At 46.7% G+C, this 26,522-nt stretch overlaps 1 protein-coding gene across 3 annotated transcripts in view; it reads left to right on the top strand.

Annotated features, from left to right (window-relative positions):
- Positions 1 to 26,522, top strand: part of WASHC1 (WASH complex subunit 1) — a 53,643-nt gene that overhangs the window by 15,340 nt on the left and 11,781 nt on the right. Inside the window, exons 2-4 of one of the 3 annotated variants that reach the window (XM_075940776.1) lie at positions 3,311 to 3,464; positions 21,890 to 22,001; positions 22,825 to 22,971. In XM_075940776.1, the coding sequence (XP_075796891.1) occupies positions 3,316 to 3,464; positions 21,890 to 22,001; positions 22,825 to 22,971 (408 nt within the window). In that variant the 5' untranslated portion in view covers positions 3,311 to 3,315. Of the gene's footprint in view, positions 1 to 3,310; positions 3,465 to 3,512; positions 3,624 to 21,889; positions 22,002 to 22,824; positions 22,972 to 26,522 lie in introns of those variants that run through there. The other 2 variants (XM_075940782.1, XM_075940785.1) reach the window with 2 other exon arrangements.

The raw sequence follows: 26,522 nt of genomic DNA, 5'->3' as shown, positions 1-26,522 counted from the left end.
CATAGCTGCCATGACATTGACCCCACGGTAGGAGGAAGTAATCAGAGACTATCTAGCCCCATCCCAACCTGACACCTATAGTGAGGTCCCATCAAGTTGCCACGGTCTGCTTCTCTTCCTTGCCTGCTGAGGCACTTGGGATTCGTATTTAACTTTGGAGTACAGCTTAGCCTAGGTTACCAAAAAAGCAGAGGATGAGAATGTGGGCATGACAGAAGACAGAATTGAACAATAAGAGAGTAGAGCCCATAGGCTCTGTGCATCTTAGACCAGTGCTGCTTTGATTGCAAAGAACAGCCCAGCTTCTATTCCCTCTGTAAGCACGTGGCCAATCAGACAACTACCAATTAAAACCTTTAATGAGCAAACATTCTGTCTTAGGGTTTTACGGGGCCACGGTATGTAACTGTAGTATCTCAGTACTCTACGTTTGCAAGCATGAAGCAGTTCTAATTAGGGATGTAATTTAACTGAACAATAGTTAACTGCTTAAACATTAAGTTTAACCGGCTAACTCCACGTTTCTCAAATTGTGGGTCCCAACCCCCCAGGGGATTGCGAGCAACTTAGAGGGGGGTCGCGATATCACAAAGTCTGAGACCCCCTGGGTTAACTGATTAAATCAGAACAGGCAGGGCTGCTGGCTTGGAGCGACCCCCCCCCCCCCACTTGCCATGGCCTGGTGTAGAGCCCTTCCACTTTGTGGGCAGGGGCTGCTGGCTCCCAGCCCATGTGGGGTCGTGGACTGGGAGCAGACAGCCTTCCCTCCCCCCACCCCCTGCTGCTGCCCCGTGCGAGCCTGCCAACTTCCAGCCTGCATGGGCTGGAAACTGGCAGCCTCCCCCCCCCCCCCACACACACACACCTGCTGCTTCTGCCCTCCCCCCCTCACCCCATGCAAGGCTGCCAATTCCCCTCACCCCATGCAAGGCTGGGAGCCAGCAGCCCCACAGGGTCACAGGTGGAAGACTGCTCCTGGGTAGTGGTTAACCGTTAACTTGTAAGCATCACCCATTACGTGTTCACACCCCTAGTTATAATCCAGGACATTTGAAAAAAATAGAACAATTGTGAAAGCATAAAAGTTAAAACTGAATTATGGTCAATAAAGTAATAGAAAAATATAATCTTGCAGTTAGACTTATTACTCCTCTCATAACTCCATATCAAACTTGCTAGGCTTATAAATCAAGATAATTTCCTGTCCTCCTGCAGAATAGGTTTGGTTAGAAGTATAAGAATCAATGTGTCTTTTACTTCAAATATCACCAGCATTAAACATTATGGATTCAAAAATTGGCTAATAGCCAATGCCTGTGATGGCTGAAACAGAACAGAATTGGTCTTGCTGTTCTAGGGCCATCTTCAGTTTTGATGGCTGGCCTCTGCCTGGGTTTTGTTAGCATGCTAAACAGCCATGTCTTGGGGGAGACACCCATGTTCTTCACTTCTTTTAGTGACACTTTCCCCACAGTCAGATTCCATTACAGGAAAATGGAAAGTGACTCCACAGAATTATAGGAAGTGTTTCCTTACTACATGTGGTGGGAACTCTTGGATCTGAAGGGGAAAATTCAGAATTGCGGTATAATTTACACATAAAAAAGCAGCTAAAGGGGAGGGCAATTTGGTGCAACTCATGTTTTATGAAGCTGAAAGATGATTTGTGGTATATGTTGAGACCTATATAATTTATCTTTTTACATCCTCTTATAGATTGCTCTGTCTCTTCATGCCCCTGCCCTGTAAATGACCCATCATGGACTCTGCTGGTATAGTACTTGCACCACCTGACACGTCCCTTCTGAATTAGGTTCCAGGAGCAAACTGGGGGAAATTCCCCTGATAGAAGCACATTGTGTGGTCCCCGAGATTGTTCTTATTCAAAGACTATTGTCCTGTACAAAGGCTTTGTGAAAACTGTAATATTTCCGAGTACCAGCAGAGGGATAAAAAAAAGGCAGTTTTATTGTCCTTCTGTTAGGTTTCATTTTCATCCCATGTTAGCCTCTTTTTACATTTATTCAATTAATACTTTTATTATGGCCCAACTGCCATTTGAGACACATTGTGCTTGTGCTATAAATGTCCATTAAGACAGTTCTTACTTCAAGTTTATTACAAACTTAATAGACAAGACACATGAACGGAGGAAGCCAGAAACAGACATAGGGTGAAGTGATTTGGCCAAAGTCATAAAAGAGGCTAATGGAAGAGCTGAGGTTGGAACCCTGATCTTCTGACCCCTACTATGCTTTTAGATCACGCTACCAGCCCACCCCAATAATAACAATGGGTATACTTGCCATATGTTTTCAGCATGCCCTGAGAAGCTAGTTTCTTAGTGACTCCTTCCTTTTGGCAACTTTTTTTTCTTGAACTGTGAACTGAGGCAGACTCTGAAAAAGACCAATTCAGGATGATACTATCACTGTTGTTATGAGGGCATTTAGGGGAATTTTTAGGTATGGGTCCCTACTGACTTGGGATAGAGGTGTGAGCATGATTCTGTGACGACATTAGCCACCTACACATCCTTGATGAGACTTTTGGCACTCCTGGACTTCTGTCTGCTTAATGCAACAGAAACGTCATAAACATTGAGCTATTGTTCACAACAAATGTAAAATAGGGTTTTTCCAATACAGATATTGGGAAAGAGTCAATGGATCACCAGGAGTGTGAAGTGTACTTATGGGTCTCAGTCTCCAGTGCTAGAATGGGAGACTCCTGTGTAATCTAATCAAGGAAAGTGGGTTTATGCAATAAACTTCCTAACTCCTCTGGAGCTTTGAGGGGGAAAGTGGACTGCATTCTTGTGATATGAACATGAGCTGAAACATGTCAAGTTCTACTCCTAAAATAGTGTAGCTATCAAATGTACTGATGTGGAGTCTGTCTGAGGATGGGAAAGGGAAATGAAAGATTTTTCTTCTTCCAGTATGTTCTTCCATAGGCTGATGATAAAATTATGTTATGTTCTGAAATGTGATGCTTTGATTTCAGCATGATTATTCTGAGCACTGATTTGCTGAGTATTGGACAAAACTTAGACCAAAGATACAATCCTTGTTCGAAGGAGCATCCAAGCTAAGTAATATCTTCCCTCTCTGCTGCACTGTGGCTTTGGCTAGATACATGAAAAAGACTGTTGTAGATTTCTAGATGTGTTCTCTTTCCTAGTTTTCCTCTTTTGTGTCTGCCTAAGTCAAGTAGAAGAGCAAAGGTGTAAGGTTCCTGGGAGAAAGGCGTTGATGAGATGGAACTGTATATGCTGCAATTACCTGTTTATTTTCTTTGTCTCCAACAGGCACAATGGCTACAGTGACCCAGAAGCACTTCTTGGAAGGGCAGACTTACTCTGTCCCTCTGATCCAACCTGACTTGCGCCGGGAAGAGGCTATTCATCAGGTTGCAGATGCACTCCAGTATTTGCAGAAAGTGTCTAGTGATATCTTCAACAGGTGTGTTGCCGTCCTACAAGGGATTAATGCTGAGTTCCCAGCAAGAGAGAACCAAATCCTCAATAAAATGATGGCACAGCAAAGGGGTCTTGGAGAGCCCCCAGAGTTCCAAAGGGGTTGGGGAGGACTGCATGTTTACGGACATTATACTGAATTCAGGTTTGGTCAGACTTCAGTATGATCACATATTTACCTGTGCTGTGTTTGTCATAGCATGCAACAGTTTTGTAGTGTTCGTGTTTAACTCTGTGGGAGGCTGCCACAGTTCTGCTCAGTTTCTTCTTTCTCACTTTTAAATGGGAAATCTTACTATTTATGATACCTTGCCGTTCCTTGTTTGGTTCTTTGTACTTTGAGCTGTGGAGTAGAAGATGTCTTTTGGTGTTGATATCTAATCTGCCATGTGGGCTGCAGTATGATTTTTCCCTATGTTTCTGGTGTCTCGCACCTCCAACTGTGTACATTGTGTGAGCTGAGATTATATTTGAATGTCTGTCTGTGTTCTTTGTGTTTCACTATTGTATCTTGAGATGCCAGAAAGAAGATCCTACTCAGAAACTCAGCGTGTTTGTTGTGTCTTACCAGGATGTTGTGAATTTTTAAGATTGGGTCTACTGTCTCTTGCATACTTGTTTTAGAATAAGATAGCCTGTACAGGCAGTCCCCGGGTTACGAAAAAGATAGGGACTTGTAGGTTTGTTCTTAAGTTGAATCTGTATGTAAGTCGGAACTGGCATCCAGATTCAGCCGCTGCTGAAACTGACCAGCGGCTGACTACAGGAAGCCCGAGGCAGAGTTGCTTTGCCCCGGGCTTCCTGGAATCAGCCGCTGATCAGTTTCAACAGGCTGAATCTGGACGCCAGTTCTTACATACAGATTCAACTTAAGAACCTCAGGCGTCCCCAAGTCAGCTGCTGCTGAAAGTGATCAGCGGCTGATTCCAGGAAGCCCGGGGCAGAGCAACTCTGCCTCGGGCTTCCTGTAGTCAGCGCTGGTCAGTTTCAGCAGCGGCTGACTTGGGGTCGCCTGGGGCAGAGCAGCTGGGGTGCTGCTGCGTTGGTCCAGTAGCGCCGCTACTCGGCGCTACTGGACCAACCCAGCAGCACCCCAGCTGCTCTGCCCCAGGCGTCCTGATTCAGCCGCTGCTGAAACTGACCAGCAGCGGCTGAATCAGGACGCCTGGGGCAGAGCAGCTGGGGTGCTGCCAGGTTGGTCCAGTAGTGCCCAGAGCAGCGCTACAGGACCAACTGGCAGCGCCCCAGCTGCTCTACCACAGGCGTCCAGAGAAAAGCCTGGTCTGCTGGGGGGGGGGGGCGCACTAGGTGCGCCCCCCCCCCCCAGCAGACCAGGGAGACGCGGACCAAAGCCGCGCAGCACGCGGGCAGCGGGACAGCCCAGACGCGCCGCGGCTGTCCCGCTGCCAGCGTCCTCCAAGGCTTTGCTCCCCGTCTCCCTGGTCTGCTGGTCTCCAGCAGACCAGGGAGACGCGGAGCAAAGCCGCGGAGCGCGGGGGCAGTGGAACAGCCACGGCGCGTCTGGGCTGTCCCGCTGCCCGCGTGCTCCGCGGCTTTGCTTGGTGTCTCCCTGGTCTGCTGGGGGGGGGCTCCCCCCCACCCCAGCAGACCAGGGAGACGCGGAGCAGCTTTTCTCGCCCTGGAGGACACGGATGGCTGCGCATCTGGGCGTACCGCCGCTCCCGTCCTCCGGGGCGAGAAAAACCCCGTTCGTAACTGTGGATCTGACATAAGTCGGATCCGCGTAACTCGGGGACTGCCTGTATTGTGGGTACATAAGCTTATGCATATGCTTATCAGTCAGTCGAGTACTGACTCAGCCAGTTGCTTCTCTGCCCCCTTGCTGTCTCTGTCAGAGAAAGACAGTGCGGGGTCGGGGGGGGGGGGAAGGGCAGCAGGAGCCTGTGCTGGGGGCAGCCAACTTAAAAGCCAGTTCCCTCCCAGCACCGTCTCTGGGGAGGCAGAGGTGTAGTGGGGGACTGTGCAGCATTTAATGAATTTAAAAAGCAGAGGCGCAGCGTCTGGGACCTGGAGCGAGCCAAGAATCAGCTGATTCCCAGTTTGCACCTGGTCCCCCCCATGCCTCTGCCTTTTAAATGTATTAAGAGCCACCAGGCAGAGCCGGCTGGGAGCTAACCCCGCTGTGGCTCTGCAGATTCCCCCCTTATCAACTAAGCAAGTAGTCAATGGAATTTAACATTCCTAGCAGCAGTGTGATTTGTTTACATCTGAGAGTGATACTATATAGTATAGTTTTTGTGTTTTCATCAAAATGTCTAATTTTGGTCTTTAACTTCTCTTTGAAATGGTACCAGCAGTTCTGTGTCTTCCCTGTATATTGCTCGGCAGAGGCAGTTACCTTTGTTCTGCTCAGCAGCTATTATTGGATGGATTCCTCTGTCTGCCTGGTTCATTTGCAGGATTCACTGTGGATGAATTCAATGTAGTTGGCTGTGAGGTCCTAGTCTTTGGTCCCAGATTAGTTGAATTATTTTGTCAAATAGTTCTTGCAGTGGTGTTAGTGAGGTTTTATTTGCCTAGTCTATTTTTATGGTGTAGATAGAGCTCTTCAGTCCTTTCTCAGATTGGATTTTATAGCCAGCTTGAAACTACTCGGTTTATTGTGAGGTCTAGGAATGTCCAGTTCAGGCTGTGAAGTCTTTCTAAATCCATAAATGTTGGCTCCCCCCTCTTCCCCCCAACTGCAATACCATGATTTTGGTGTTTCTAGGACATGTTCGGCTTTAGTAATGGTAGCATGTCTTTAGCTGGCGTAGATTCCTCATTGTCAGAGGGTGATAGTATGATTAGGTTTCACCATGAAATGTTTTCTGGCCCGTGCAATTCTGTCTGAAGAGTCCTGGATGCAGGGCTTGCTCCAGTCAAGCAGTTGAATCACTGACATACAAGCTGGAATGTGTAGACCCGAGGTTTTGTTCTCTTTTATTTCTTGCATTGTGGGAGCTGTGTGGGGCTGGGGAAGTAAGGAGGAATTCTTGAGGGATCAGAGACATGTGGATGGGAGCTCTTCAACACCAGTGAGTGGGGAGTGTGGTCCCTGTCTGGACTTGATTCATGCATAAAATACAGATTTATCAGTTAAACAGGAGCAGTTCTTTCATTTCTGTACTTGCTGCTTTGCGAGGCAATGCTGTGTAATTTCACTGGAGATGAGGGCCTACTCCTTAGCATGCAAGTCACTCGTAAGCCCTGAACACTGACTGTGACACCGCTCCCTCACTCTTCAGTGCGCTCATGACTTTTAATTACTAATTTTTTCCAACAGCAGATGAGACTTCATTGGGCCTTTTGTTTGCTTTGCCTTTCTTCTTAGGTCTCTGCTCTCCAATATAATTAATAATGATTTAGTAATTATGCACACGTCTGATTAAAAGTTCCCCAACCTTGAGTGTTCTGTGCCAATCAAGGGAGAGGCTTTCAAGGTGAGAGCTATGCCACTTAGCAAAAGTGATTTCTTCTCTAAGGCAGCCATATCTCCTGTTTCCAGGAAGGAGCAGCCTTATCAGGAGGAAGCTGCCTGTTCTGAACTGCATAGCACCAGCGCACTATGGTGGGGGAGAGAAACTTGTCCAAGATAGCAGGTTCAGCTGAGTGCGTCAAGCTCTTTGCATTGGTGGTGTGAGAGAGACTGAAGTTTTGATGCTGTGTTGCAGTATCAGCATAGTACAGATTGCTTGATACTGCACTTCCAAGAGTGGCAAGGGAATCTGTGTAACTGAGGTGGAGTGGAAAAAAGTCTGAGTATTTTCCCCACCCATATCCTTGGAATGTGCTGTTGAGAGTTTACTTTAATTTTAACTTGATGAGGACCTGAATGCCAGGACTATTACTTAGTAAAACAATCTACCTTTTGAATGAGAGATGTGATCTTCCTCCTGTGGGCCCTTAACTAGTTCCCCTGAGGGTAGAGAGTGTGACAATGATATTGAAAGGGCACCAGTGCTGTGCTGAGAGCTGTCGTGGACTGTCTAGGTCTCACATAACACTGTGAAAGGGGTAGGAGGGAGATGTGCTGGGTAGGTTAATGGCAGCCCAGGAGCTGCCACAGTGAAGAAGACACCTGGAGTTAGCATCCTAGAAAGGGGCACAAAGAGGACATCTTTGGACTTTGTGAAGAGGGACTATCCATATTCTACTGCTCTCCTTTCTTCCTTTTGTCAGGATCCTGAATTCAGCCATTTCATGGCCACTGCTGCCCAGGTTGCCACACACTTCTACTTCCTCTACCAATTCTTCCCATTCTTCTGAGTGGTGTCGTCTCCCTCCCCCGCCCGCCTAACTTTGCCCTAGTGCTTTAGAGCTTCTGATATGCATGAAGTATGCCCAAAGGGACGGAACTTCCTCAGATCCTACCTCACATGGGGTCATGGAAGGGGTTGCATCACTGTAATAAATTCATTGTTTGTTTTGTTGATTTAATTATTTTTACCCTGCCTCTCTATTTAAAATATTCAAGGCAGAATATAAAATTTTTTAAAACACAATACACGTATATATATAAAAAATTAAAATATGAGGCCCCGGAGGGACATAAAACGTACTAAAACATCTCAAGAGGAGGAACACACACACAATAAAAGCACAAGTAAAAAGGGTGGCTTTAGCCTGATGCTGAAACAATGCTAACTTTGGCTCCAGGCAAATATCTCGGTGGAGAGAATTCCACAGCCTGGGAGCAAAAGCTGAGAAGGCCCTGCTCCGCATAGATGTTAATCTTATCTCCATAAGTGGGGGAACACTGAGCAGAGCCTCCCCAGCTGACCTCAATCCCTGGGCAGGTTCATATGGGAGAAGACAGTCCTTCAGATACCCCAGACCCAACCTGTTTAAGGCTTTATAGGTCATAACCCTGTCAAGACCTTCAATTGTCCTAAAATTTAATTTCCTAAAATTTAAAATCCTAAAATTCTCAAAACCTTAAATTGTGCCCGGAAACATACCGGAAGCCAGTGCAGCTGCCGGAGCACTGGCATAATGTGCTAAAACTCGAATAGCTGCATTCTGGACCAGTTGAAGTTTCTGGACCAGATACTGATTGCCAAACACTTTTCTATCACCATTTCCACTACTAATCACATTTTCTGTGGTTAATATAAGAAGCACACAGCTAATGCTTTCAAAAATGAAGACTAAAAGATGTGTCATATCTGATTTTTTTTTTAAATGGAAAATTCAGTGGCAAGGGATTGAAGGGAAATGAATAATTATAACAAATAATTTCTTTAAAATAAAAATGTAAACATTGCCATGAATTAGCAACTCAGGATTCTTGCTCACTTCCAAAGGGAAGAGTGTCTGGTTTTGTGTTGTTTTCTTTTTAATTATTTTTTAAGATTAAATATCTCTTGAAGTAGAAAAGTAGAACATTGAGTTTAATCCTGCAGTCGGGAACGCCCCTGGGCGGTGTGGGACTTAGGGCAGAAGTGACAAATCCAACACTTGCAATTGGCTAATGTGGCTTCCCGGGCCAGCCCATGGAGTCCCCTGATGTACAGGTTCTAGAGTGGTCACCTTGATTCGCCATACCCTGGGGCGGCTTTGCCTGAATTTGAGATTTTTTTATGCCATTCATTGACATTTAGCCATAATTATTTAAGTCCTTGTTCCAGGTTTCTAGGAACTCTTTAACATGCTAGATCAGTCTCTTTGTTCTTGAGCCCCATCCCCCCAAAATGACACCATTCAATCAGTTAGGCCATAAGTGACTTAAATACAAAGATTTGAACTTGATTAGAAAGCAGTATCCTTCTTTTATTCTAATAATGCCTGTAGTATAGCACAAAATTGTCATTTAAAGAAATGATTGAAACACTCAGGCAAACAGATTTAAACTCATAGGTCTGCTACTAGATGCTACAAGTGAAGAAAGTTACATTTTAAGGACTGATTAAAAGTATTAATGCAAGATGTTGGGGAAAACACGAGAAATTACTTCGTAATACCTACAAAAATAGGGAAAGTGTTCCTACTGAATGCTTGAGCTTGTATCAGGGGAGGGGGTAACCTTGTGCTGCTGAAGAGTCTATCCAAGAGTGCAAAAGGGAAAATGACCAGGTTTGTTTTAGCCATATGCTCAATCACTAAAAATAAAATGAGCATCAGGTGTAATCAGGTTAAACTGCTGAGTATCAGTTCTCTCTTTTAGAGTTTAAGAAGCTAACATTTAACTGTCTTAAAGCACAATGGAGAAGGCAAAAGGGGAAAAACCTTCCACAATCACCACTGGCCTCAGGGTTGGTTAATTTTAAAAAGAATTTCCCCTGCTTTCCACTGACACACACTTAGTGGAATGTTCAGAGAAGACTGTGTGCTTTTATCAATGCTTTGAAATTTGCACCGGGGACAGGGAAGACTGATCAAAAGGTAACATATATTTTACAAAAAGCACTGTACAGAAGGGCACTGTACTGGATTATCTCTCTCTCTCTCTTTTTTTTTTTAACCCTTGCTTGAAAGTCTCTAAAATTGCATCAGATTTTGTGATGGGGAGGAAAGTCAATTTTAGGTTACAGCTCTCCATTTCTATTGTTGACGTCTGTTCCTGAAGCTTAAGACAAGAAAAACTCCTGCAAAGATGTTTAAGGGTGAAAGAAAAGAATAGAAAAAGGGGATAGGCAGAGGCACTTCTGCCTAGTTTCATGTGGTCTTCCAGCAACTTAATTGCATCTTGTGATCCAAATAGTCACTCTTGGACCCTGGAAAACATTCTCTGGTTCTTCTGGTGGGTCTGTAGAAGTCAGAGTTCACTCTTCCCAGGAACCACTTTCAGGTGGGTGCAGAATGGTCACAGAAGTATTATTAAGGCTGGATCTGTCAGACTCATTAAACAAAAGGCTCAAGGTGGAAAAATAAAGATGGCAGTGAAGATAGACATATTTGAAAAGAGAATCATTGTAACCATAGGTTCGTATTTCAGGAGTTACATAGGACACAGCTATGGAAGTGGCGTTTGATTCTCTGTTCTCATCTCATCTGGTCAAGATATTTCAAGTTTGCGTGGAGGATCATATGGGGGGGCAAGTGTCTGACTGGAAATAGCTGTTATGATGTACTGGACCTTGCTGGCCACTTTCTTGCCAGCATCTTATAAGAAGGCAGGCCGTGGGGACACGAACCCACTGCAGTAATCACTGTGATGGCTGCAAGTCGACCCGACATGGGTTGATTTAAGTTTCTAGTGTAGGTATGCCCTCAGTGTCTGGAAAACAAGATGTGGCAAATGGGAAAAGGTGCTGTCTTACTGCCCATGCTGTGAGGAAGTCCTTGTCTATGCTATGGGCACAACAGCTGTACCATTATAGTACTATAGTGTAGATGCTTCCTGTACTGATGGAGCAGGTTTTTCCATTATAATAGGTAAAATCCACCTCTGGGCAGGGTGGTAGCTAGATTGATGGTAGTAACATTCTTCGCTCAACTTAGCCACGTCTCACCTGGGGATCTAGTTCAACATAGCTACAGTGTTAGGGTTGCCAGTTTTGGCTGGACATATTCCTGGAGGTTTCATCCATGACAGTCTTTAAAGATTGATCTTTAGTTCCTGGAGTCTCCAGGATAATCCTATATGGTTGGCAACCCTCGATGGTGCTCAGGAGAGATGAAAAATTCATACCCTTGAGCACTGTATTTGTGTTAACCTAACTTTTAAGTGTAGAGAAGGACTGGTCCTGAACTGTCACATGGTCTGATTGCTCCCTGTCAGGGTTCGGGCTCCCCCTCAGGCTTTCAGCCCAATCATCATCGGGGTCACCTGCCCCAAAGTCACCACCCTCCACCCGTGTTCTTTAGTTCCTAGTCTCGGGCCATGCTGCCCTCCGAGTGTTCCCACAGTTACCCGCTGGCTCGAGCGGCCGTCATGCCGGCCCCGCGGTGATGCAGGACGTGATTCGGGGTCTACCTCTCTCCAGGTTCCAGCTCGGGGTCCTCCCTGACCGCCGGGACGTCCTCCTCCGGGGTGGAGTTCAGCCCGCAGCTCGCCAGCCCACCGAGGTCGGTGTGGGCTCCTCCCCGGATCCCTGTCTCCGGTCCCTTCCCTTTCCTGCTTCCTCCGGCCTTCCTCCCTTCCCGACTGGCATCTCTGCCTTTTGAATCCCCCCTCCAACCCTAGCCCTGCTCCCCTTCCTCCGGGGCGCAGGCTGATGACGTCAGCCGGCGTCTCTGCCCAGCCGGTACACACACGCCGCGGTCCTGCTCAGGGTTGGCAGGGAGAATCCCCCCGCATGCAGGTGAGTCCCTTTGTCGTGGCTCCAGCCCCCCCCATCCCCGCACGGGGTCGGAGCGTGCGGGGGGCCGAGGCCTCCATTGCGTCTGAGCCCGGCGCCCCATCACACTCCATCTGACAGGAACAGTGAAGAGATGAACTTCAGCTTACTCTCCTGCACCATATAACCATTCTCTGCCTCCCTCTAAATATGTGCTCTTACCCTGACATCCTTCCAGTCTCCGTTGTCTTCATAACTTTCACTGTGAGCAGCACAAGCAAAGCTTGGGGCCTTCCTCAAACTATGCTCTCAGTCCAACATCACGTGGCATTTTCCCTTGATTCAGCCCATTGCCTGCTCCAGATTCCTCCTAACAGCCCAGTTCACAGCGTGGAAGGTGAGCCAGTCAAGAGCATTCCAGAAAGAGGGGATCACTCCAGAGAGTGCTAGGGGAATAGTGATTGGAGGTTTCCCATTTGTTTCCCCAGGTAGGGGAAGCATCCAGTTTTTCCCCTAGGTCAGTGTTTCTTAAACTGTGTTCCGTGGTACACCGGTGTGCCGTGAGGCAGTCAGAGGTGTGACGCGGAGAACAACAGAGTTCAAAATGGCCACCCTTAAAGGGACAGGTGCCTTTTTTTCTCAATTACTTTTCCCCCGACCCTTTTTTTTTTTTCTTCTCAACAAAAAATTCTTGGTGTTCCTCATTAAAAAAATTTGTTTTGTGTTCCTCGGTCTTAGAAAGTTTAAGAAACACTGCCATAGGTGGTTCTAGTTATCACCCCACATGTCATCAGAATCAGCATATTGCATGGCACTGGAGTTTGAGCAGAGGGGAAAAAAATCTGTCATTTCTACCTGTTCCTGGTGGCATGGGCTACCCGTTACTCCCATCCCCCAAAATAAATGACTTAGCCTGCAGTTTTAGCAGCAATGTAATTGGCCCCAACTCCCTCCCATCCTTCTTGTGCCACTGTTTTCTTATGCAATGTGATAGCTTTACTTTCTCAACCAGTTTCCATTGCTGAACTCCCACACGCAGACTTGAGTCCTTTTTCTTCCTATGGATGAGTTTCTTCTACTCAGTCAGCCCTAAAGCAGGAGAGGCAGAGAAGTCATTTCATTTTATAGGCATGACTTCCGTCAGGGATTTAGAATGGAGGAAACTGTCTGGAAAATAACTTTGAGTGGCTTGAAATCTGTATTGCAGGCTCCCACCAATATCAGTAGGGGAGAAAGAAGGGAGAGTTCAAAAGGTCTTCTCTTCACACTTGGCTGGCAGATCAAGTTCTCGCTTTATGGTCCTTTTTCTTTGACTAAATGTGGTGCTTGTCAGTTGGCTTTGTCTGAAATTCGATAGGATTGAGGTCTCAGTATAAATGCAATCTCTGACAGCAAAAAAAAAATCTATTTCTCATGAGGAAAACTCCATTTATAGTGTAAGGAAGGAGAAATCTTGTTTCATGAAGAAACAACCCCGTGTATTGAGAGGAAATGTGCCACAGAGGGATTGGCATGCTGTGTGGAGGAAAAGAATGGAAACATTTGGGGGGCGGAGGGCTGAGAGATAATGTAGGTATAAGGGGTATTAGAGCAGTGTTTCACAAGCTTATTTTTTTTTATAAAGCAACCCTTTTTAAAAAAAATTTATAAGTACCCCCAGTACCTACAGTTTTTAGAGAGACACAATTTTTTTTCTATCATTGCAACACATTTGTTTAAACAACTTAATCGTAGCTGTGCTGGCGATGAAATTTTTGGGTGTAAACAGTATAAATAAATAAATAAATAAATAAAGCACTGTAAAACTTAAAACAAAAATTCAGTTTTCTCCAAATTTCAGGTGTGTTGACGTACCCCCCAGACTTCTCTCAAGTAGCCCTGAGGGTACGCATACCATTGGTTGAGAAACACTGTATTAGAGCACTCTACCCATCTTTTCTAAGTAGGTGACTGGGGAAGCTTGAATCTTCTATGGCAGATGGCTTTCTTAATTTATCCAAGCACAATGATCTTGTCTGAATTGAAGCATCTTTTAAACAAATGGAGCTTGAACTTTCTATTGCTAATACTATGGTTTCGGAGCTACATTCAACAGCTGTTAAAGAGGAGCCCATTGATTTGGATGAGATGCACACGAGGACTCCACATCAGCAGGAAAGAGGGTGTGATGCTATGTGACTAACATCCAGTCAATGTCCATCTGTGAGACTGTTCAAAAACTCCTCCTAAATGACAAGAGCTAACTGAATGTTAACAACCCTAACACAGATTAAATAAATAACAAGCTCTTACGTAGGCTTTAGCGTATTCACCCCCGATCTCTGGGCCAAAGATGTAACCCACTTCACATAACCTCAAAGTGGGGGGCTAACCAACAAACTCCTTTGCTTTATTTATGGTATTTTCCCATCCTTTGTTGGAGTGTGTGATCAAACACTTTTCTTTGCATGTTATTGATAAGATGAGCACCTCATCGCTTTTCTGGTCAGTATATTTATCAGAAGATGATCCTGTAGATATTCCTCCATCGTTAGCATGGGACACAGCTGCCATGGATATACTAGTTGTCATGAAAATGCTGGTGGATTCTCTACCCGAGTGCTTAACACCATGGCTACCTACCATTTCTGAGAAATGTTAAGCTGGATGCAGTTTAGATTTATGTGGCTAACAAAGGATACTGATTATGTGTGCACGGGATTAATCAACTGTCAAATTTGAGATTGGAAAGGAATTTCTCCCAGGGGGGATTGGGAAATACCATTGGAACCCTAATTGTAGCTGCTGATTTGTGGGAGTTGAGCCCTGGGGGAGGAAGATCCCGGGTGGTGGGCTGGGAATAGGACAGTCATGGTAGCCTGTAGTTTCATTTGGTTTTAATTCACTGTGTGAAATGAGAACTTCAAAGACAAAAGGAAATTATTTTGAATGTGAAAACATACGCCATAGAAGGTAATGCACACAAGATCAAGCTGCACGTAAACTGACAGTTCTGATCTCTGTGGCTCTGAAATGCAGTTTGGCCTCTGGAGAAGTGGCACTATATGGGAACACGTAAACACCTGCAAATCAGGCTCAAGAAGTAATCAAAGTGTGATAAACATTAATTAGGGTAATAACCAACCCCTTACTGGAGGAAGGAATGCTGATTACGTTATCTCACTTAGGATTTCATTCCGTCAAGGGATGGTGCTAGATGACAGTTTCTGATTACACTTACTCAGACATGAAAAAATACTTTAGAAAGCTGGTTAAATGTGAAGGAGAGCAGAAGGCAAACAAGCTGCATTTTTTTCTTTAACTGAATGATTTAACTTATTTGACTTTCTGGTGACTACACACTCTTATTCACTGCCTTTCAAACTTTAAGGGGAATTGGTATTTTTAATGGACTCTGAATGCTTCCCTGAACAACCATAAATTGTAAATGTCTTTGCAGCTTTTTTTTTTCCTCTTGTTCATTCCTCAACTGTTATATGAGGAAATGCTGGCTTGTGTGGCAGAGTGATTAGTGGTTTGAGTAGGGGATTGCTTGTCAGGTGTCCTAGAATTTATTTGGGACTCTGCCATGGATTACTGTATGACATGGGGTGCTTAATCTCTCTGTGCTCAGTTACCAGTCTGTAAAAGGATGTCCTACCCACTAAATGTATTAAGGCTGTGGTACTGATATAGCCAGAAGAGTCCACCTGGATGAGCCCTGACTTTTTGTGAGTGGGCAATGTTGGGGTGTGGGTGAGCACCAGGCTGAGTGGGGCCAGCCCCAACCCTTCTGGAGTGTGGGGCACAGTGGTGTTGGCTACTCTGCTTGGCCTGTGTGGGTGGGTGGGCCTGGATGAGAAGTTGGTGGGCTACAGCCCACTGAGGTCCGCTGTTGCTCTGTGGAAAGCACATTTCAGTTTCTACATGCAGATCTTGTTCAAGACAATCTTCACTACCCAAAGCTGGACTTCGGTATGCCATCGCCATCATAACCCTGTTGAAATTCATAGCAAAGACATGCTCCCCATCTGCCTCCTCAGCCCTTTCAGTGGTTCCACTCAGCTCAACCACAGTGGGGCCCAAGTGCCTTCCCCTCCCATTTGGCCTCCTGCAGCCTTCAGTTGGCCCCCAAATGAACTCCTCCACGTCTGGTGTCTTCCATGAAGGGAAGTTACTGCCCTTTTGGAATGAGGATCTTTGCTCGCAAGGGTACCTTTGGGCACTGTTAGGATTGCCAGTCCTCTGGGATTGGCCTCGATTCTCCAGGAATTAAAGATTGTCATGTGGTTAAATCTCCAAGAATTCGACCAATCAGAATTAGCAACCCTAGGCACTCTGTTAAGACAAAATCCCATTTACTTTATATTGGTCAAGGTGGCAGCATTTTTTTTCCTAGTTACTCCCTCTCCCAGGCCCTGTAGTGCTCCCTTCTTCTCTCTGGCTAACACTCTCTATTCACCCCGTCAGGACCTCTTTCAAAGTCTTGCAGCTCTTAGAAAATTAAGGATGCACTCAGCCAGGAGCTACTGCTTTTATCCTCTGCCTCTAACCGTTCTCCCACTGGGACGGCTCATCTAAGCAGGGCCTTCCCATTGTATTACCTTACAAAAGTTTTTGTTAAATGTTTGAACTCCAAAAAAGCCAAGGACTTGTAGCATTTGCCTGACCAATGCATGTAGCAAATTGGCTAACTCTGCTATAGTAGCCCCCTCCCCTCCGTGGAGCTCTGTGCCCCTGCTCATGGAATCACTCAGTGTGAGGGACAAGGGCTGCAGCTGGAGCAGACACAGAGCCAGGGGCTGGCTTGCCCCTTGTATATGCAGTACATTTGTAGGGAAAATCATTTAATACTTCAGCTGCTTTATCCTCCTGCGCGTCCTCATTTCTCATTCCGTTCTGTAATGTTCTTTCTCCTTGGCTGATCTCTTCCTTTTGTACTTCAGATATAGAATTGGAGTTGCTTGGTATTCCAGGGAGATCTAGACACAGCCTCTCTTTGCATATCTGATAATCCTCTGAATTTGTCTAACGTCCCCATATTTCTAGTCCTCTTCCCAGCCTTGGGTGACCTCCTATCCATCAAATCTGCCCAGACCTTGTTACTGGTTGTGAATCACCTTCTCTGCCTTGACCCATCCCGCATGTAGCTGAACCTAATTCAGTCCTCAGGCTGCTTTCCCGTGGGATGTGCCTTTTGGAAGCACCTTCCTTCACATTAGGTCCATCTCTGATCCTGTCTAATCCCATATAAATCACACCAGCTTTGGCTTCAGGGACTGTTGATTTACGATTTGGCTTGTCCTATGGCGCTTCTATAGGAACCTAGGGTTTTTGCCAGTGCTGGATTAGACTGTTGGTCCATCGAGTCTAATGTTCAGCCTGTAGTGGTGACTGCTGCCTGATGCTTCAAATCCTCTCCCTATAGGAATGGGATGTATGAAAAACGAGTACAATCCTAAAACCCAGTGTATGGAATGAATGGGATAACAGGAAGTGCGGCTGTGTAGAAATTGACTACTGGCTCACTGGCTGTAGGCAGTGTCGGAGAAGTGGGTTTTGAAAAGGATCAGGGAGTAGGTGAGATGGGCTGGCATATTCCCATCAGTCTAGTGCGGCAGAAGCAAGGAGCTTAAAGGAACAAGTTTGATGCAGGAACAGATTTGAGATCTGTGCTAGATATATGTAGGGCTCTGAATGTGGTTTATACAGGGAAGCTGTGCAGTTGAAAGAATAGGGTTAAACCCCATCTGGATTCTAAATCTAGATTTAAAAATACTCCATTAGAGAAACCTGTAGTTCTCCCCCAAGACAACTGTTGTTTGTTTGTGTGTTTGTTTAATGTGGGAGGATGGTTATTCTGGTTTTGAACTAGGCTTTGTACTCGAATACGGATGATGTGGCAACATGCCCTGCTTAGGCACTGTCCCTTCTTGTCCTGCATGTGCAGGCTCCAGGAGAGATGGGAGAGAGCCTCTTGCAGCCAGCCTGCTCCTCTTTCAAGCACCAAAATCATATTGAAACCAAGAAGGGAGCATCTTGGGCAGATAGGAGTTCTGAGAGCAAGATTGTTAATGAACAGTTATGACTAATGCAATCCGCGCAGTCCACTGAAGTATTAATAACATTCTGCAGTTTAGGGTTCAGCCAGTGCATTTCATTTACATGTGCCAATCCCACACCCCCATCTACATAAAAACACAACTTCATGCTTACCCCTCCATTTTAAATGCATGGCAAAACTTACCTAGAGCCGCGCTCAGAGTAGAGTGCTTTGCCCCCAGCTATCAATGAGAGTGCTCTGCGTCCCATCAGATGGCCTGCCATTTCACACACCTTTGGCTGCCTCCTGGAAGTGAGTTCTTGGATCGCTGCAGTCAAGATTTTGAAGCTTCTGGAGAGCTCTGTAATGGGAATCTTGCTTTCATATGTGTTTCAGTCAATAGTCTGTCTTAGGGAGAAGGCTAAGCCTTTTTAAAAAAAACAAAACAAATTACGTCAGTATAACTTGATATTTAAACTCAGAACATTGTAGTGTAGTATAACTTTTAGGTCCCTACACGCAAGATGGGAATTCACTGGATTAGTCAGATTGAGGTGACTTAATCTTTTTTTTTTTTATACTTCACTTGCTCAGCAACAAATAGATTAATTCCTAAGGATTGTATGTATTGCTCCTGTGATAGATGCCTGTAGCCATACCGCCTCAGGCTAAGCTTTTGTCAGATCTGCCAAACTCAGCAGGATTAAGCCTGGTAAATCCTGGGATGGGAGATCACAAAGAAAAATGCAAAGTGCTTCAGGGAATGTCATTGGTGATTCAGTACAGTGTCCTCTTATATCTGAGTTGGTATTTAACAACTTCCCCAGGAGAGGGCTTGCTGTCTCAAGGTGCTGTCTGTAGATGGGATTTGAGACAGAGGCCCTGATAACCTGTGATCATTATTTTTAAAAACCAAACTCCATATTTCCATTGCCTGCAGTTTTCATCTTCACTTCCTGTCCTAGTTGTACTAATAAGTTGTGCACCAGCTGCTATACATATTCCATCTAGACATGGCTATATTTCTGTGATTCCTATAAAAGTAGGGCTTAAAAAGTGCTTTGGTGGTGACACGAACGTCGTAAAGTACTTCTTGGAGCTGTTACGCTCATGATGCCGGAATGCAGGCTAGTAAAGGAGCAATGCTATGGGGATTTCTCCATTCCTGTAAAATGTGGTGAGGTGGAAAATCAATGTCTGTAACATGCAAACTGTGGGGAAGGAACCTTTTTCCACCATCTAAATGTTTTAAAAGCAATGGAAAGGTGGGGAGTTGGCTGTCCCATGGAGTTTGTAGTGGGATAAAGTCAACTCCGGGTCTCTGAGAATCTAGCCCAAGTGGTGGAGACAATAAATCATTTTTGTCTATTGACCAGGGCCTTTAAGCCATTCGCTTGTTCAGGCATCCCATGAGCTGTCAGCTGGGGCTACCAGATGAGAGGCTAGAAGAGCTCTAGCTAGCTCTTCTGTTGGCTCTCATCATCACCATAATATCTGAACCCTTTATAGTCTCTATCATTGCAACAACTCTGGGAGGTAGGGCAATGCTGTCAGCCCCATGCTGAGAGAGGGAGGAAGCAGAGAATACAGACTAAGTGACTTGCCCTATGTCACAGAGGGAATGTTTGGCATAGCAGAACTGAAACCCAAGTCTCTGGAGTCAGAGTCCAAGTCCACCACCTTAACTATAAGGCTCCCCTTCTCTTCCCTGGTTTCTGTGCTATGGGCAAGCAGGAGGGGGATGTGCCGGGGCCTCCCCTTCTTTCCTGCTACTTCCCATGCCTTGGCAGTGTGCAGTGGTGCCTCTTCTCTCAGATACAGACAGGGGAGGAAGGGACTCAAATACTCCCCATCCAGTCTGCATCTCGGGTTGAAAGTGAGGTGGAGGGTATGGGATGGAAAGCAGGTGATAGAGAAGTTGGTGGAAGGTGAGTGAGTGTAGAGAAGATGGAGTGAGGGAGGGGATCGAATATGAAGAGAAGAGACTCTTACTGTGGGTCTGAAACAGGAGCTTAGGCAGCCATTCATTCTGCACATAGGTAGGGACACATGAAACAGGGACAGCTCAGTATAGTGTCTTGCACCTCCACAGCCTATCAAGATTCTGTGAGGGAGCTAGCAGAACAGTGGCTCAAGAAGAATCAATACATTATATTTGAACTTTCAAAAAGCCTTTGACAAAGTTCCTCTCAGGGAGGCTGCTAAGGAAACTAAGTAGTCTCGGGTGAAAGATAAAGTCACATCATGGATTTTAGACTGGAGAGAGAGGGAAGTAAAGCAGAAATAAGCGGTCAATTTACAGCATCAAAGGAGGTTAATAGTTAGGTGCCCCCCGGATCTGTACGAGGAGGAGTGCTAATCAATACTCTTATTAAGGATCTGAAAGAGGTGAGCAGTGAGGTAGCAAAATTTGCTGGTGATACAAATGTTGAAGATAGTAAAGACTAGAGAGGACTGCGAGGAGCTTCTGAAGGATGTAGCAAAGCTCGGTAATTGGGTATCACTGTGACAAACAGAACTCAGTGATGACAAATGCTTGGTAATGCACACTCAACGGAGCAACTTGAACTACTCAGAGAAGTCATCAACGTATAAATTAACTTAACTGCTCAGTGGAGAGGAGGGGATGGGTGGGAAGGGAATGAATCTGTCCACTGGGTATGTATCATAGAGCCATTACATAGTCACAGGAATTGCCAGTCTGAAATAAGCTTGTGGTTTTGTTCCTGTTCCTACTGGTCAGATGACTGTGTCATATTGTAAGATCTTTGGGCCAGGAACTATATCGCTTGCCTATCCTACAGAGCCGAGCATGCTGGGGCTTAACAATAAATAGTGCGTAGCTCTTATGTGGTGCTTTTCATCAACAGTTCTCAAAACACTTTGATGCTGATCTTTGTAACTCATGTAAAAGTGCCTCATGAAAAACACTGTAAGAGCTAGGAGGGAGGTGTACTGATATTCCAAAGGAGGCTGTATCATTATCCCCATGTTATAGATGGGGAAACAGAGTCATGGAGGGGAATGGTACCGGTAACGTGCCAAGGTCACCCAGGCTACGTCTACACTGCAACACTATTTTGGGATACCGGAGTATCCCGAAATAGCTATCCTGCATCTTCACAGCAAGCCTGCTATTTCAGGCTCGCTATTCTGATGTCCCTGTAAACCTCATTCCACAAGGCATAACGGACATTTCCAAATAGTGCTTTATTTCAAAAGTTGGTGCTGTGTAGATAGCGCCAAATGACTGACACAGCTATTTCGAAACCGCATTGAAATAAGATACGCAATTTGAGCTACACAAATTGCGTATCTTACTTCGAGTTATGGTACAGTGTAGACGCACACCCATTAGGCCAGTGGCAGAGCTGAAACTAGAATCCAGGTCTCTGGAGTCCCAGCTATAGGCACTATGTCATGCTACCTTCCCTTTTATTAAAGGATTTTAATAGTTAAAATCCTCTCAGCAGTTGGTACCAATTGAATGACAAAACCTCTCCATGACCATCTCATGAGAGTCCTAAGATTCACCAGGTTCATGGTAAGGATGTTAAATTTAGATTAATCAACTAATGGAATAGTCGATGTAATTTGCATCGACTATTCAATTAGTTGATTAGGGCGCCTCCGCCTTTGAGAGGTAGGAAAAGCCCTGCCAGCTCTTGCTACATTTCAAAGGCAGAAGCACCACCATTTCCGCTGTGCCCCGGCCCCTTCTCCCTATGGAGACTGTGCTGGGGGGAACCAGCTCTTAAGCTGTCTCCTCATATCACTGGATCTTGCTCCCCCCCTCCGTTGCTGCCTCTCTCCAATAGAGGCAGCCAGGGTGGGGGAAGCGACTAGTCGAGTCATTGGTCAACTATCTGATAAGCATTTGCTTATCAGGTAGTCGACTAGTCGCTTACATCCCTAGTTCATAGTTCCTGTTTCCCCTCACTGCTAACTGCAAGGGCTGCCCTGGTTATAACTGTTTGCAGAAGAAAGGAGACGTTCTCTCTGGAGTTGTTGGGCCAGCATGTTTCACCAGCACTACATTTGCTTTGCCACAAAGTGCAGTTTGCCAAGGACCAAGTCCTTCCTTCTTTTGGTATGGGCACTTGGGGTCACGTGTTTTTGCAGAAGAGTCCTGGATTCTTATCCCAGGGGAATGTGTTTGCTCCTCAGAATCTCCCAGCGGGTGGAGGCCAGCCGGACGCAACTGCAGGCAATCGGAGAGAGAGTCTCACTCGCTCAGGCTAAGATTGAGACGATAAAGGGCAGCAAGAAGGCAATTAAGGTAGTGGATGCTTTTCACACCCACTTTTGTAGGCTACACAGCCACCCTCTGGGTCTCTTCCCCCTCTCTTTCTAGTCTCTGGATGTGACTTCACTAATAGTACAGGCAATCCAACACACATAGAGGGACTCTGACTGAAGTGCCTATCTTGGGAGAGCTGCTCATTAGATGAGCTGTGATTTGAACTCCTCTCCTAACATTATCTCCCCTTCATGCGGTAATTCTCCTCTTCTCTCAGGCCCATGAATTGTGCATAATTCTGGCCTTGAATAGGAAGGAGGCTCTCTAGAAATGCTCCCCCCTCTACCCTCACTCCCCTTGTGTTCTCAAAATCCCATTTTGCTGAGGAACCTAGGACTCACTTTTGTTAGTAAGCGTTGCATCTTTACCACCTTTAACCCCTTACCCCTTGTCCATCCAGTTGGGAGCTGCTGTTGTAGCATCTCACGTTTAACTCCAGTTAATCCTAGCATCCAGAGGGAATTGTGTGGCATATCCCTCTCCCTGTCCTCTCTGGGTCAAACATCCAGCTCTGGAGTTTCCATTTGCCTTCCACTCTCTAGAAACCAGGGCACCTGTGGGTGAAGCTCTGTCATTCATGATAATGTAAAGGACCAGTACATACATGGCTGGCTCCCGCTGTCCAGCAGAAAACCTCTGAGCTTCTGTAGCTGAAAAGCAAGGCTATCCGTGCCACTTGGCAGCTCTTGGCTACACATGGCACATCTTGTGCCCTCGTTGCTGTCCCAGTGCCCATCTCCATTGTTTCTGGGTGTAGGATTGCTCTGCTGATACAATGTTTAGTTTATTCCTTTTCTGTCAGGTGTTTTCCAGCGCCAAGTACCCTGCCCCAGAGCGGCTGCAGGAGTACAGCTCCATTTTCACTGGTGCAGAGGATCCAGCCACACAGAAACGGCCGAGACACAAGATTCAGAGCAAACACAGAGTGCTGGATGAGAAATCCATGCAGGTAAGGGAATCGGGGGGGGGGGGGGGGGGGGGAGGCTCCTTGGGTGAGTGGGTATGGCGATGGAAGGGGATGAGGGCAGGAGAGGGTTGTGTTACTAGGAGTTGAAGGCATATGGCTATATGAGAGAAAGGGATTGGGCGTTTTGGAAACAGGCATAGGTAAAGGGACTTGACTAGACACATAGGAGCTCAAAAGCTTGTGGATCGTGTGTGGATTGTGTCAGTGAAAGATTTCCCTAGCCCCTCACTGTGGTTATTGGCTGGGGGTGCTCTGCGTGGGGTTCTGTTGGGTGCCCTGACCAAATTCTGGCTCTCTCAGTTCAGGCCATATTCACTTGCCTTGCCACCTTTGTTTCCACCGATTGTTTCCTGCAGTGGCGTTGGCAGGAGCTGCAGGCTTTCATAAAGGTGTTAGTTTGTGACACAGGGCAGGAGGGAGCCAAGGTTGTTGGGACCTCCATGGGGTTGATGGTCTGGGAGGCTCAAGGGACCTTTGAAGAACAGTTTGTCAGATTATTGTTTTTCATTACACGGTAACTGTGTGAAGGGAAAGAGGGAAGTGTCATATATATATATATATATATATATGAGTGTGTGTGGAGGAGAAGGCAGAGGGTAGCAGAATGGTTTCGTGATAAGGGTACTGGGCTGGGAGTCAAGAGGCTTGGGTTTTATTCTCAGGTCTGCCACTGACCTGCTGGGTGACTTTGTGGTAAGTCCCTTCCCCTCCTGTGCTTGTCTATATAGAGTACAAGCTTCTCGGGACAGGGTCGGTCTCTCTCTCTCTCTCTCTCTCTCTGTTAGTACAGCACCTACTGCAATGGGAGCCCCTCCGTTAGCGGAGGCCTGTGCATGCTCCCATAATACAAACAGTGGTGGTAATGTCTGGAACCAGGGGCACTGTTCAGGGCTAAGCTTAGGTGTGTAACCACTGGCAAAGGACCCAAGATCCCCAGTGACATTCCCCTTAGCTCTAATGATTCGGTGGTGGTGGTGAAGGGAGAGCAGCCTGTGAGTGGGGGCCTGTGAGATAGCCAAGAAGGTGGCTTAGACTGGGGTGGGGAACTTTTTTTGGGGTCAGGGGCCACTGACCCACAGAAAAATGAGTTGGGGGCCACGCACAAGTGAAAAACAAACACAAAACAAAAAACAAACCCTCACTGACGTGTGGCCCCTGACTGAGGAGGAGAAAGAGATTCCCTCTCTCCCTCTCCCTCCCCATTCCCTCGCACACCAGAGCCTAGTGGGGCCCAGGCTAGTAGGGTTTGTGTGTTCCAATTCCATGAAGAAGAGGCGGAGGGGCTGGAGCACCAGCGCGGACTCCCCAGTGCTGGACTGAGGGGAGAGGGGTAGAGGAAGGGAGGAGAGAGTCCTGAGCCTCGGGCTGGATCCAGGAGGAGCTGCCTGGTGGTTCTGAAGCTGTCAGGGCAAAAATACCCCAAGGAGAGGAAGAATGATTCTGTGCTGCTCTCTGAGGAAATGGCTAATGCATGATGATGAAAATTGTAACTGGTGCTGATCCCTGCAGCTCCCTTCCTGGGGAGGCAACTCTCACATTCCCAAGGTACTGGACATTTCAGTACTTTGGGGAATGGTGCGGATTTACCCTCTCTGGTGTGACCTTGCTACACCGCAGGTGCCATTCTGTACTGTGACTTCCCATAGACTAGTCAGACTAGCGGGGTCCAGAGGCACTTTTTCCATTAGGGTGATCTGTCCAGTACGAGACAGAACTGCTTTTGTCTCCGTGCCATATGGGGAACAAAGCTTAGAAAAACAGGACTGTCTGGTTTAAAACCAGACAAATGACCTGTCTCTTCAATTCCTCTTGGAAGTACTTTGCTCTTCCTTCTCTTCCTCATGTGTGTCAGCCCAAAAATAAAGCTGTCCCTGAATAATTCAGTGCTATAAACTTTCCTGAGCTTAAAAAGAGTTGAAACCTCTTCCAGCAAAGCAGCATGAATAGATCAGCCAGGCCTCAGAACTTCCCAGGGAAGTGGAGCTGTCGGCTGGACTTGTGCTTCCGTCGCGGCTTCAGAGTAGCAGTTCTCTGGAACCGTCTGATGGCCCCTGAGTGGAGACTGCTTTGAATCCTGCTGACGAGAGGTCAGAGCCTGCTGAAGAGCTGTATCTCCGCAAGGGACATGCAAGACTTCCTCTTTCCCTCACTTCCAGAGCCAAAAGGGCAGCTGCCCGTCTGTCCTCTCATGTGCCATCTGTAGTTGTCAGGGGAGGGGCGGTGCGTGTCTGGCCTGAGAATAACAATCCTATGGGTAATAGACACTAGCCACCCAATCCCAGTTATTTATTTCCATGTACACTGCCTATCTGTCAGCTGCCACGTGGGCTTCCTCAGTCTGCCCGCTCTTTCCATTGCCCCCTTCACAGCCATTTTCTGTGCTGTCCTTTCCCTCCTCTGTACTGCCTCTCTGCCCCCACTTCCCTTCATTGAACCTTTCTAATGTCTTCCTTTACTTGCGAGGACCAACCCCACAGAACATGTGGAGCTCCTGTAGTGCCTTGCTAGCCCTCTTCCTCTGCACTGGGCTGCATCCAGCTCCCAGCCCTCGTGCCCTCTTTTGTGACTCCTGACCCTCCTGGCTTCTCCCGCCCACCTCAGAACTTTCCATCTCTGGCCGTGTCTAGCTGCCGCCTCCTGGCGAAGCGCCCTGGAGGGCTGGGTGGGGAGAGGACAGAGAGGCCCAGTGCTGCGGTGCCAGGTGGCTGTTGGTTTATTAATGACAGGAGGGGTCTGAACGAACTGGCAGCTGGCATGTTGTGCAGGGCTCAGGGTACTCAGAGTGCTGAGCTCCCTCCAGGGCTCTGGCTGCTTTGTGGCTGTTTGCAGCTGGGGGGAGAGACTGAGGCTCTCCGATTAAGACATGACAGAGGCAAGTCTCGTGGCTTTTATACCCTCGTCAGTTGTTCTGGGCTTTCACTGGCAGCCTCCTTGCCCATTGTTACATCTGATGAGGCCCACTGCTGTGCTTTAGGCGCTAGAGCAGCTAGCAGGGCCTTTGCTGACTGGGCAGAGGAACCACAGGGGTTTGTATTCACTGTATGGCCAGAAAGCCCCGGGTGGCTTTTGCTGCCATCACTATCGCCAAACATATTGTTTGTGTTACTGCGACTCCTGTACTGGGTTCTGCCCAGGCACAGAGCACAAAGGAAAGCGGCCCCAGGCAGCTGGCACTAGAGTAGAGGACAGGAGACAAAAGACGGCTGTTGCCCCGGAGTACAAGAACACAGTGAGGCAGTATTGGACAGCTGGCATCCTGTAGTATTTGCCATGTTCCCTACAAAAATGTAATGGCTGGGCTGCTGGTGTGCAAAGGGGAGTTTTGCAGAGGGATTTGATGGTGGACAATGAGGTAACTTTGCATGTGGGTGCTTCTTTGAAGATTTAACTAGCGAACAGCAGAAATTCCAGAACTCTGCTTGCCTGCACCAGCTTCATTCAGCCCCCCGGTCCATATGCATGCTGTGGTCTTTAATTACATGAGCACATTCTGTTTTTCAGTGGGACCCTGCCTCATTCAGTGCATGGCGTGG

The sequence above is a fragment of the Pelodiscus sinensis genome, chromosome 1 (genome assembly GCF_049634645.1).
Source record: "Pelodiscus sinensis isolate JC-2024 chromosome 1, ASM4963464v1, whole genome shotgun sequence".
Lineage (NCBI taxonomy): Eukaryota > Metazoa > Chordata > Testudines > Trionychidae > Pelodiscus > Pelodiscus sinensis.
The sequence above is the reverse complement of the archived record's forward strand: the minus strand, read 5'-3'. Positions and strand labels throughout refer to the sequence as shown.